The 13,719-nt window shown below is 41.4% G+C and overlaps 1 protein-coding gene across 1 annotated transcript in view; it reads right to left on the bottom strand.

The window, feature by feature from the left end:
- DNAH8 (dynein axonemal heavy chain 8) overlaps positions 1 to 13,719 on the bottom strand; it is a 323,349-nt gene that overhangs the window by 43,072 nt on the left and 266,558 nt on the right. Inside the window, exons 86-87 of the mRNA XM_032647945.1 lie at positions 3,535 to 3,651; positions 1,582 to 1,683 (exon numbers count right to left, since the gene is read on the bottom strand). Coding sequence (XP_032503836.1) covers positions 1,582 to 1,683; positions 3,535 to 3,651 — 219 coding nt within the window. The remainder of the gene's footprint in view (positions 1 to 1,581; positions 1,684 to 3,534; positions 3,652 to 13,719) is intronic.

The following is a 13,719-nucleotide window of genomic DNA, read 5'->3' as shown; positions in this document are numbered from 1 at the left end:
TTCAGAGGGTAGTCATATCATACACGCTTCTTTTTTTTTTTTTTTTTTAAATCATCTTAGTTTGGCCATACTGCACGGCATGTGGGATCTTAGTTCCCCAACCAGGGATTGAACCTGCGCCCATCCTGCAGTAGAAGCATGGAATTTTAGCCACTGGACTGCCAGGGAAGTCCCCATACATGCTTCATATGACTAAGTGCCACCGGACTGCACCCTTGAAGGGTGTGCAATAGTATTACATGTGCTCACCCACTATTGCTTATCTATTCTCTTAGGCTTCTTATCTATTCTTTTAGGCTTCTTCGGCCTCACAGTGGATGCTGTAATGCGCTACCAGATCCTTCTCCAGGACCTAGGCACTCGCTCCCCCAGCTGTCTGGAGTACTGGCTACTGAAGGCTCACAACATTGTCCCTCCCAGGAATTGCCCTGGCAGAAAGGAGCTGCCTCAACCAAGATCATGCCCTGGGGGAAGGGATGACCCACAAGCAGATCTCCATCTCAGAGTCTGTTTCTGGAGAACCCAACCTATGATGGTCACCTGCAGCTCCACACACAATATTGTCATGACATTTTTATACAAATCCATTCGTGGGCTTTTTCTAGAAATGTTCTGGGATGTTTACCCAGGATACTTAGTTTCAGTAAATCTTGCCCAATTGCTTCCCCAGAGATCTGTACCAGATCTGCCTCCACACATCCTTACCAACGCTTATCATCCACCTTTCTCCACATTCAGCTTTAAGAAAAACTTGCAAATACTAGTAAGGGTTGAAAAAAAATTCAGATTTCTGGTCAACCTCCAGTTTACCAAAATACCCTCAAAGCTTATGCCTTGTTGTTGAGGTCTTAATTTTGTTAAAAGGGGAAAAAATAATCAAAGAATTAACAACTTAGATCCTAATATAAAGAACTCAGATAACGGTAAAATACTTCTATATCTGATTTTTTTCCGCTCAGGTAATGTATTTTGCTTCTTTAACGTGTAAATGTTTTAGGAATAACTTGAATCCGGTAGATGTACTTATACTATTCACCCTTGATGTGAAAGCCAGAATTGCTAAGAATAATATTCTCTAGAAAATGTTTACCCACATGATATATGCAGATTTTACTGGGAACAGAGGAAAAAATGAACACTTCATCAATTTTCAATTGTCTGTCCTAATGGAAAGAGATGAGAAAACTCAAATTTTGGTTCATTCTCCAATCACTTATCTTGGGGCTTCAAATCGCCCTGAAGCCTTGCAATCAGAGGAAAAGGCAGAGGTATTATGTCCAGTATTTTTATAGGAGGGGAAGTGGGGAGAGACCGTGGACATGAGCAGCTAATCTATACAGGAGAAGATCCATAGACCATTGAGAGTTGACCTTTGCTCTGTCCTGGACCACAAGTAGATTGTTAGTTGGTTTGGTTGGGTTTGGTTTGGTTTGGTTGGCTGATTCTTTTCAGCAGCTCTGCTCTATATTTTTTTTCCTTTTAAGTTTGGCTTACCTGCTACAAACAAAAAATATTCTTGTTTAATAGGAAGGTGCAATGAGATGTACATCCATGCTTTTTTTTTTTTCTAAACTGACTTACTCTAGCGAAGCAATTAAGCAGACGTTTATCAAAGTCATCCGTGACTCTGCCCCCATACTGTACTTCTCCGATCATGTACCGAACAGTACTCCACGACACGCCCTTTAGTAAAAACAGAAAAGGATTTTTCATTGTCAACCCAAACAAATAGTTCTAAACATTTTGGATCTTCCTCTAAAAGAAAGGTCTGGAAAAGGAAGCACTAGCTAGACTGCATTTAAAATTACTCATTATCTTATATTAATAACTCTTTTGCTCTTACATGACTGGAACGGCTATGGTTTGTTCACCAAAGAAAAATCTACAGTACTGAACGTTGGTGAATATATTGCTCATTGATTATTTAAAATAGGGGGAAAAGAAGACTATTTTTCAATCTGTGGATGTAATTGTCTGTAATACTCATTACAGTAATGCCAAGCTGTTAGAGAAGAAAAAAGTCACGTTTAGTGAAGAAAGGAGAAAAATCAAGTAATCAATGCTCTAATATGCTTTCTTAGTAATATATTTTCTGAAACAGTATAAGAACAACTAGAACATTATTCACAAGATTTTTCTACAGTGCAATCCTTTCCTGTTTCATTATGTGAGCTATGACTACATCAAAATATTTATCAATTTCCATAGCAATCTTACACTAGCAATACATTTCAGATAGTAATAGTTTTTTTATTTTAAAAGATGCTTCAATACATTTGGGGTAGGAGAAGTAAGGATGCTTAATTTTTATTTAATTTCTCTTGGTCAAAATTTTATTTTTCAGCTTCATTGCCTTTCAAAGCAACTATTTCAAGGTAACTGTCATTTGTATATACCAAAATGATAAACAGTCCCAGAATACGAACCCATATGATACAATTTTTCATCAAAATGTCCTACTCAATTTAACATCCCTTTGTAATTTCTAAGAAAAATTATGGTTTGATTCTAGATGTCCCCCCTACCCGGAAATAATTCATCATGGCTCACTGTCATCATACTGATACTGCAGAAGGTATGATTATCTTTGAGATCTACTATGAGAAGGAAAAGAGGGAGAGACGACAGGAAACTTGTATTTATTGAGCCCTGATTATGTACCATACACTGTGCTTTCACAAATGCTAGCCCATTTATTCCTCAAGAAAACCATGGCCATTTTATAGATGAGGAAACAGGCTCTGAGAGGCTCATAAAATTCCTCAAGATCATGGAAAAAACAGATTTCCAACTCCTTGCAACACTTGTGTGAAAGGACAACTGGGTTTGTGTTCTTCGCTCGGTGACCTTGAGGAAGTCCCTTGTCTTCTCTTGTCTAGTACGTCATCAGTAAAATGGGGATCATAGTAACACCTTGGGTATCTACCTCACTGAGTTGTGAAAATAAAAACGAGACCCTGCACATGCGAGCACTTTGAAAACTGTGAAGTGTTACACAAGGATCAGTGACCATTATTCAAATCATTGCTATTTATCTGCATAAGCTTAAGTGTCTGTTAAGATGTGACTTAAGGTACAAAAGAACTTTTACATGGGCTGGGAGATATTCTCATTTCTGAGGATTCTGAGGAAGCATGAGTGAGATAAAGGAAGAAAAGTCTGATTTAAGGTATATATTCTCTTGAAGTACACTGTGGCACTTGGATGTGACATGAAGAAGGCTGTGGTGTTTCTCAACACAATGAGTTCCTTTGTCAGGGCTCTGCCTCTGTTGTGCATGTCCTCAGGAAAGAGAGAGATTGGGTGGAGGGGGACACAAGTGTGAGATGGAGAGTCCCAGTGTGCTCCTATGGGCAGTAGGGGTGTGAGTGGAAATGGCTGGACCAGTAAACAGGTGATTGGAATGATTGGTCTCCTTTGGGAGAGCTGGGGGGAACCTCAGCAGAGCCACTGCATATCCCAGACTGGGAATGTCTGTAGAACTTTGATTTAAGGATGGCAATGAAGACAGAAAAAAGAAACAATTTCACTCACTTTCTTAATATCGCATTCATCAAGGTGATTCTGAATAAACTGAACGCTGGCTGAAAAGTCAGCAGAATTGAATTCATAAGGAATATTCCATCCTAAGGGACCAAATTTGCGTCGCTCCTTAAAAACAACAGAGAAAAGTAATTGAGCAAGAGTTTTAAATTGTATTGCAGCTGATACCTGTTTTTATTATTAAAACATAAAGTACAGTAAAATTAAGGCACGATATTGAAATAAGTTGACATCATAAAAGAACAGTATATGATTTTGGATACAGTAACAAATAGAGATATTACTCCTTGGCTCTAGAAGGCTTTCAAGAGCAAATCTCCAAATATTTGCCAAATTGGAGTTCTTGGGTTTAAAAAGTGTAGGTCTCCATTGTCAACTCAAAAAGTGCAGTAGGTGCTCAATAAAAATCTGTTGAATGAATTAATTTATTCTAAACTGGACTGTTGAAAGTTTCAAATGTTAAATGCAAGGGTTTGAATTTCAGTTTCTTAAGGTGAATGACTTAAGCACTCAAGGGCATTTAGACTTCCTGCTAGTTTCACTTTGTAATCTTGCAGTTTCAGATTTTGCAAACTAAACATTTTCTATGGTAAAACATGACATCTCTCTCTCTTAAAACATTCATATTGCCTTCATTTGTCTCTCCTGTGAAACAGCGGCTGTTTCAAATCACCAAATTACTCATAAATAATCAAATGAGGCTCAGGCCAAATGACTCAATTGCTTTGATATTCTGGAGACCATTTTAAAGGTATGTGAGTGTTAGAACTGATATTTCCAGGCCGTCATCACCTAGTACACAACACGGATTAACTCAAACATTACCATACCATCAGCTTGCCCTGCCTCAGCACACAATCAGTCTCTCTAAGAAAGGTCCAATTATTTATTCAGGTTAGCTCCCAGAACTTTGACCCTGGTGCCTCTCCATATGGAGAGTAGAATTCTAACACATCTATGGGAAGATGTAATTCTACTTCTCTACCTCTAAATGTATACTAACTTTTCTCTCTTTTGCCTTCCCTAACCCAACACACACACACACAAACACACACACACACACGCACCACACACTGTTTTCACAAGCCATCCCAATACTTCTTCTTGCAGCTGTTCCATGCTTTAGATCTTGAATAACACTACCATTTAAAGGAATCTAAATGAATTGCAGTTTGGACAAATTCATGGACAAGTCAGAAAAGAAATTGAGATACTGAGAAGCTTTAGTTACTGATTTTTTTAGGATATGCTTTTAAGATTTTTTTATATAAATTTATTTTATTTATTTTTGGCTGTGTTGAGTCTTCATTTCTCCATGCGGTCTTCCTCTAGTTGCGTTGAGCAGGGACTACTCTTCTTCCTTGCAGTGCACGGGCTTCTCATTGTGGTGGCTTCTCTTGTTGCAGAGCTTGGGCTCTAGAGCACAGGCTCAGTAGTTGTGGCGCACGGGCTTCGTTGCTCCACGGCATGTGGGATCTTCCTGGACCAGGGCTCGAACCCATGTCCCCTGTATTCGCAGGCAGATTTTTAACCACTGTGCCACCAGGAAGTCCTCTTTTAAGATATTAAATAAAACATCAAAATTAATTTGGGTCCAGATGTCCACCCTGGGAGGTCAGACTGAGGGCAAACAACCCTTAAAAATGTCAACTACTGGGCTTCCCTGGTGGCGCAGTGGTTGAGAGTCCGCCTGCCGATGCAGGGGACACGGGTTCGTGCCCCAGTCCGGGAAGATCCCACATGCCGCAGAGCGGCTGGGCCCGTGAGCCACGGCCGCTGAGCCTGCGCGGCCGGAGCCTGTGCTCCGCAACGGGAGAGGCCACAACAGCGAGAGGCCCGCGTACCGCAAAAAAACCAAAAACAACAACAACAAGAAATGTCAACTACTAGCGTTATTTCTAGAGCTGTTCTTCTTTAGGTTAGGCTGTCAGGTGTTGGACATTTGCATGGCGTGACTTCCCACTCCTTAGCTAATTAGACCAAAGGTGAGCAATCAGCCTAAGAAGAGCCAACAGTATCCCTTCTCCCAGGAATTTGGACTTAGAGTTCAGAACAGGTATTCAGAGTTTGTCCTAGTCAGAACTTAAACCAGAGAGGTTTGTAAACTCAGGAGCTGTGAAGAACCATCTTCCACCTTGAACACAGAGAAGATTAGGAGGAGCCACGGGGTTGGGAGGAGGCCTTGACAGGAGGAGACATAGCTCCCATTTTTGTCTCCCCTTTTGTACCTGCGCCTCGGGAGACGGATCATGGTTGTCTAATGAACAAACATGTGAGTTGATTATTATCAGCATGAAAGGCACCCTCTCTCACTCTCCGGAGGGTCAATTAGGAAGCTGACGTGTGGTTTTGAATTTCTTGCATGGGTCCCAAGAAGCACTATGGTGAACCTCCTCCAGGTTGCTCTAGGAGCAAGGGGGGCCTGGAGGGTCTATGGGGTACTAACACGAAAATCCGTTCAGCTAACACTTGAGGCTCTGGGATTTCTTCCACCTTGAGGGCTTTCAAAGAGAAGAATGCTAACCACTTACGAACCAAACACAAATGTTTTCCCATTTTTTCAAAAAAGAGAATCAACTCTAAAACAGTTTTACCTGTTTTGACTTAGTTTTTAAAATTTACTGTTCAATTAGTAGGAGACTGAATGAACAACAATTCTTTCTTTCCAATTACTGAAGCTGCTTAAATTGGCTCTGTGGAAACACTCCCGTTTACATGCACTGAGCAATTGCAATTCAGTTGCTCCTTAAAATGTGATCTTTGAAAATTGCCCTAATGCTGAGGTTTGCTTCATTTTATGTTACTATCAATTTTTATTTAAAATGTTCAGTTTTTAGGTTGGTTCACTAAAGTCATAAACTGTTTAACTCCTTTTAGAAAAAAAGACAAAATGTGGTGTCTTTTCTTTCACAAATGAGGTCATTTCACTTTCTTGCTATTTTTTTTTTTTTTTTTTACTCACTGACCCCTGTAAGTGACAATAAAGAAAAAAACAACCCCTAAGTATCATCTTGGAATAATATCAGGGTAGACTCAAACCACTGGGACCTAAGACCTCATTTGGAAGCTCAAAAACAGAGGACTTTGCTAGAATTTGGAATATTTGGCATATTGAATCTCTCCAATCCAATTAGTATTTTTGAAACTATAGGATGAGTCTTATGTTTAGAAAAATATTAGGATGAGTCCAATAATAGAAAAATATTAGAATCAGTGCATTTTCAAGAAGTTTTAATCTAGTTGAGAAAATAAGACAAAACAGGAAAGGACAACAGGGTACTAAATATAATTAACTGTCAAAATTTCACAGGTGATAAGCTTGAAGAAGACATTCAATCAAGGGCTCCTGGGAAGAATGAAACTGAAGCTGGTCTTTGAAAAGAAGGGAGAAAAGAATCCCAGACTTAGCAAAGGTCAGGAGCAAAGACAGGAATGCAAAGTTCACGATTCAGCCAGAAGGAGGCTGCAGGACTGTGCCACTGCAGCAGAGGACAACCTCTGGTGAGTAGCTGGAACTACATCCCCACGTGATGATTCAGGGATGAAACATAGACAGATTTGATGTTAGGAGAAAGAGCTAAAACCTGACTCAACAGAAGGGGGTTATTATCCATTATTAAGTTGGAGATGATGATTTTAGGAAGACTAGTCTACTCCCTGCTAGACTGAACCAATAAGCTTCCTTCTTTTTATTCCAAAGAATATATAAAACACAACTACTAGTGAAATATGGAAAACTTGGAATACTCCTTAGAACACCGAAGAGAGGCTGTTCAATGGAGTCATCATTTTAATGATGTCAAAGCTATTTCCAGTTTTATGTTAGAATCTACCTCAGTCCAATGATCCCCCGCCTCCCAGTCCAGCGCAGATTCACTTCAGTCCCATCTTTAAAACAAAGCTCTCTGTGGAGCATCACACCTATTTATTTAATAACTGGAGTTAGCATAAGATGAAAAATGCAATCTATACTAGACAATATAAGGGAAACTTGAATAGGTAAAAATAATTAACAGAAATGGTCAGAACCACTGGGAAACACTACAGAGGTACGTGTAAAAGATCTTCTTAAAAATCTGTATCATGTTACTGTAATTATTTTGAAGAGATTTGCACTAAGAACTTTATAATCACACCTCCCCAAAGAGAGAACTGTTATAAACAGTATTAAATTTGAAGGGAGTGTTTGTCAAGGCTTAAACCTAAAAAATATGTCAGAGGGGCTTCCCTGGTGGTGCAATGGTTTGGAGTCTGCCGGCCGATGCAGGGGACACGGTTCGTGCCCCGGTCTGGGAAGATCCCACATGCCGCGGAGCCGATGGGCCCATGAGCCATGGCCGCTGAGCCTGTTTATCCGGAGCCTGTGCTCCGCAACGGGAGAGGCCACAGTGGTGAGAGGCCCACGTACCGCAAAAAAAAAAAAAAAAAAAAAAAAATATATATATATATATATGTCAAAGAAGTAAACACTTTTCTGAATGAGGAACTGTTAACAGTGGTACTCTCTGAGCCCCATAGATATGGTCATTTTTACTAAATATTAAACAAATATTTTAAGAGCCATGGTAAAATTTCCGAGTTTGCAACTGCCAGTGCAGGCCCTTAGAACTCCTAATCAAAGATTCTTGCAGTAAACCTCACAAAGCTGTGTATAAGCCATAAGAAAAGTCCCAAATGTGGGCTTCAATGTGGGTGAGCCAAGGTGAGGGGGAGAAATATCCAAACCATGAAAAGGTCATAAAAATGACTAAAGACTCCTCCCTTAAGGGCAGTGGCTCTTTGGGAATTATTCTCCACGCTCACTGCATATTAGAATCACTTGGGAAGTTTTTAAAAGGTCTGAGCTCTTCACGCCGATGCCTCCTCCAGGGGATTCTGAGGCCCAGGCAATGGCTGAGGACCACTGCTTAAGGTGCTCACGGGTCCAATGTACTGCACTACAAGGGGCAGTATATTGACTATCAATAGGAACAAAACAGGAAACATTATTGTGACCTGCAGGAGGTATTGGGAGGAGACTACAAATGGAATTGTTGAAAAACTGTTGAATTTCAGAAGACCAAAACTTTGGAGGAAGGCATATTTAAAATTAAAATCCTGAAGGGTGAGTGTGGGCTTGCTCTGAAGGCCAGAACAGTGCTACACTGGACTTTCTGGCAAGATGTAGAGAGAGAATATTGAGGCCAGAGGGAAGTTTCCCCCTAGAGTCATCTTCAAGAGGATGCGGGAGGACTTCTCTGGTGGTGCAGTGGTTGAGAACCCACCTGCCAATGCAGGGGACATGGGTTCGAGCCCTGGTCTGGGAGGATCACGCATGCCGCAGAGCAACTGGGCCCATGAGCCACAATTACTGAGCCTGCGCTCTAGAGCCCGTGAGCCACAACTACTGAGCCCATGTGCCACAGCTGCTGAAACCCACGCGCCTAGAGCCCGTGCTCAGCAACAATAGAAGCTGCTGCAGTGAGAGGCCCGCACGCAGCAGCGAAGACCCAACACAGCCATAAATAAATAAATAAATAAAAGAGGATGCGGGAAATGTTCTCAGAAGTAGTGGCCAAATAAGCGGAGGCATGCCCCATGGTGCTGGGGATGAAAGGTTCCCACGGGGAGGGCAGGGGGGCTGCCTGGCCGAGGCAGAGACATCAGCCGACTGCAGCAAGAGCGGCCGCTGCTACAGTAACCTCCTGGCCAACGTGGAGGTCGAGCTCCTGGAGGAGAGGGGAGGGAAGCAAGGGGGGAGTAGGAAGCAAGCAGAGCTTAGTGCAGAAGTGGCTGGTGCAACTATGCAGGTTGCCATGGCAGCGCACCCCCTTCTACTGGGTAATCCTGCTCCCATCCCAAGACACCTTCCACCACTCTTCTGCCCAAGATTGTCCTTGACCAGCCAAATCTACTTCCCCTTCTTATAGGAGAGGAGGGATGCTCATTTTGTCCTCTGCAACAAGAGTAGGGTCCACATAACACGTGATGCTCTTGAGCTGGAGTGAGTTGATGGCATGATGCCAAACTTTGATTCAGCAAGAGAAACACATTGGAGGGCAGGCAGGGGATGGTTATTTTACCACTCGCTCCTGCATTCTCATGTGTTATGGATTCCAGCATGAACCCCTTGTAACCGAGCAGGAACCTCTGAGGCCTTCCCAGGATAGAACCCCCCACCCATGTCCTCCACCTGCCTACTGTCTGTAGAAAAACTTCAGTCAAAGAATAAATTTAATCAGAGAGGTGAGAAAATACAAAAAGAAAAGAAAAAACAAGACCAAATAATAATACTTTAGTCGTTAAACAAAGTCAAGGACCTTTATTTCTTCCTCAAGGACTATAGATAATATTCTGAGCCATGTCCTTTGAGCTGTCTTATAGATACTGAAACCCCCACCAGGTGGAAGAAGTTAACTGTATGTTGCCCACAAGCACATAGACCCCAGACCAGCTGGAACCAGACGATTGATGATGCTGACTCCCAATTACCTACCTCACCACCAACCAATCAGAAGAATGTGCACGAGCTGACCATGCCCTGTTCCTCGAACACTATAAGACTCCTCACCACCCCTCCAGGGTGGTACACACAGCTTTGAGGGCATTAGCCTGCTGTGGTCCCCTCTGCCTGACAAAGCAATAGAGCTATTCTTTTCTACTTCACCCAAAACTCTATCTCCGCATTTCTACTCAGCAAGGGTGAACAGGGCCCGAGTTTCGGCAACACTCTCCCCAGCCCAGAAGCTTCATATTATGTTACATAAACCAATTCCTTCTTCTTTTTTTCAGTCTCTGCATGGACAAAAGTATATACATCGTGTTTGTATAAAGCAAGGGATGTCCAGGTAAATTTGGAGGAATCAATTCATCGAAAAGACTTGTATGCAGAAAACTATAAGACACTGATGAAAGAAATTAGATGCTACAAACAGATGGAGAGATATACCATGTTCCTGGATTGGAAGAATCAACATTGTGAAAATGACTCTACTACCCAAAGCAATCTACAGATTCAATGCAATCCCTATCAAACTACCACTGGCATTTTTCACAGAACTAAAACAAAGAATTTCACAATTTGAATGGAAACACAAAAGACCCCGAATAGCCAAAGCAATCTTTAGAACGAAAAAAGGAGCTGGAGGAATCAGGCTCCCTGACTTCAGACTATATTACAAAGCAACAGTAATCAAGACAGTATGGTACTGGCACAAAAACAGAAAGATAGATCAGTGGAACAGGATAGAAAGCCCAGAGATAAACCCACGCACATATGGACACCTTATCTTTGATAAAGGAGGCAGGAATGTACAGTGGAGAAAGGACAGCCTCTTCAATAAATGGTGCTGGGAAAACTGGACAGCTACATGCAAAAGAATTAAATTAAAACACTTCCTAACACCGTACACAAAAATAAACTCAAAATGGATTAAAGACCTAAATGTAAGGTCAGACACTATAAAACTCTTAGAGGAAAACATAGGCAGACACTCTATGACATAAGTCACAGCAAGATCCTTTTTGACTCATCTCCTAGAGAAATGGAAATAAAAACAAAAATAAACAAATGGGACCTAATGAAACTTACAAGCTTTTGCACAGCAAAGGAAACCATAAACAAGAAGAAAAGACAAGCCTCAGAATGGGAGAAAATATTTGCAAATGAAGCAACTGACCAAGGATTAATCTCTAAAATATACAAGCAGCTCAGGCAGCTCAATATCAAAAAAACAAACAACCCAATCCAGAAATGGGCAGAAGACCTAAACAGACATTTCTCCCAAGAAGATATACAGATTGCCAACAAACACATGAAAGGATGCTCAACATCACTAATCATTAGAGAAATGCAAATAAAAACTTCAATGAGATATCACCTCACACCAGTCAGAATGGCCATCATCAAAAAATCTACAAACAATAAATGCTGGAGAGGATGTGGAGAAAAGGGAACCCTCTTGCACTGTTGGTGGGAATGTAAATTGATACAGCCACTGTGGAGAACAGTATGGAGCTTCCTTTAAAAAACTAAAAATAGAACTACCATACGACCCGGCAATCCCACTACTGGGCATATACCCTGAGAAAATCATAATTCAAAAACAGACATGTACCACAATGTTCATTGCAGCTCTATTTACAATAGCCAGGACGTGGAAGCAACCTAAGTGTCCAACAACATATGAATGGATAAAGAAGAGCTGGCACGTATATACAATGGAATATTAGCCATATAAAGAAACGAAATTGAGTTATTTATAGTGAGGTGGATGGACCTAGAGACTGTCATACAGAGTGAAGTAAGTCAGAAAGAGAAAAATAAATACTGTATGCTAACACATATATATGGACTCTAAAAAAAAAAAAAAAGGAAAGTTCTGAAGAACCTATGGGCAGGACAGGGATAAAGACGCAGACATAGAGAATGGACTTGAGGACACTGGGAGGGGGAAGGGTAAGCTGGGACAAAGTGAGAGGGTGGCATGGACATATATACACTCCAAATGTAAAATAGATAGCTAGTGGGAAGCAGCTGCATAGCACAGGGAGATCAGCTCGGTGCTTTGTGTCCACCTAGAGGGGTGGGATGGGGTGGGGGGAGACGCAAGAGGGAGATGTGGGGATATATGTATATGTATAGCTGATTCACTTTGTTATACAGCAGAAACTAACACACCATTGTAAAGCAATTATACTCCAATGAAGATGTTAAAAAAAGAAAATCTGGTACTTGACTATTATATCCAACACTAGAAAAATATAAGCCACAATCTGTCTATTCAGAACAGTCCTTCCTGTAACAGTTGCGTGTTAAACTCTAATGTGTACACGAATCACTCGGGCATCTTATTACAATGCAGAATCTGATTCAGTGGGTCTGGGCGGGGCCTGAAATCCATCTCTTACACGTCCCCAGGTGATGCAGATGGCGCTGACCCAGGACCACAAGCTCCTAAAGAATTCCAGATTTTTCTATCAAGCTGGCTTTATCCTAACCAAGAAAAGAATATGTTTAGGCAATATCACAGTAAACATTTCTGAAACTGATAAAACTAGAACCGAGGGGAAAATGCTTGAATTATCTGCACTCCTTGTATAGTCATAGAACTGGACAACAGAATGTTAGAAATGGGAAAAGTCTTGAAAGATCACCTCCTTCTGCCTCTAAACACACAGATGGGGAAACAGAAGCCTCGAGAGGGACATAACTTGACCAACCTTACGTAGCTAATTGATGTCACAACAAGTCTAAAATCCAGGCTTCCTGACTCTCCGTAAAGTGCTCTTTCTAACACACTATGATTGGATTTTAAGAGATCTTTGCAACCTTTTTTTTTTCATAGACATGCCGCTGTTAGCTTCACGGCCTTAGCAGTGGAGATTTTTTTCTGTTTTAACCCAAATACAAGCCACTTTAAGTGCAAGCACACTTCGGCCCCATGACTGGCCCATGGTCCTGTTCTTCTTTTTAACCCTTGGATAATGGCCACTAAAAACACAGATTGCCATGTTGACCATATGGAAAATACCCCCCAGTCATCTGTCTGTGATAAGCACAGTGGAAGAGTTGAATCATCACTACTAGGAAAAGAATCATAAAATTTATTATTTGTAAATTGGGCTTTAAATAACAGAGTTTAAAGCAATATTTGTATTAGAGTGTGATAAGGCCTAGCAAACCCAACAATTCCCAGATAAGAACATATGAAATCAGCTTCAGTGACTTGAAAGCTGTACTTTACAATCAATCCAAAGGCCACAATGGAACTTAGCAAAAATAACCAGCCGCTAAGCGTTTAACCTGATTTTAAGTCTCTCAGAGTTGGGGGACAGATAAACACCAGCTGTCCCCTCTAAACAGCCCTCTCTGTTGGGCAGCATGAAACCTGGTAAAGTGGTGGAGCCAAGGAACCTATGGGTAAACACGCCCAGTATTTTCTGGGGTGGGCACCAAATTCCCCTCCACCTTTGGGCAGGGTGGGTAGAGATGAGGCCAAGCTCTGCCGGCTGCTGTGCACAGCTGAACCATGACTCCTGGTTTAAACCAGTTGATTCATTTTGTCCTCACTCCAACCTCAGGGAAAGAAGAAATGTAGGAAAGAGTTAAAGGAGTCCCTTTATCTCTCTGTGAAATCAAGGAGTGAATCAAGTACATTAAAATTATACAGCTTTCAAATACAGAACAAAATACAA

Source organism: Phocoena sinus, chromosome 11 (assembly GCF_008692025.1).
Source record: "Phocoena sinus isolate mPhoSin1 chromosome 11, mPhoSin1.pri, whole genome shotgun sequence".
In the NCBI taxonomy this organism is placed as follows: Eukaryota; Metazoa; Chordata; class Mammalia; order Artiodactyla; family Phocoenidae; genus Phocoena; species Phocoena sinus.
Note: the sequence above shows the minus strand (reverse complement) of the source record. Positions and strands in the feature narration are given on the sequence as shown.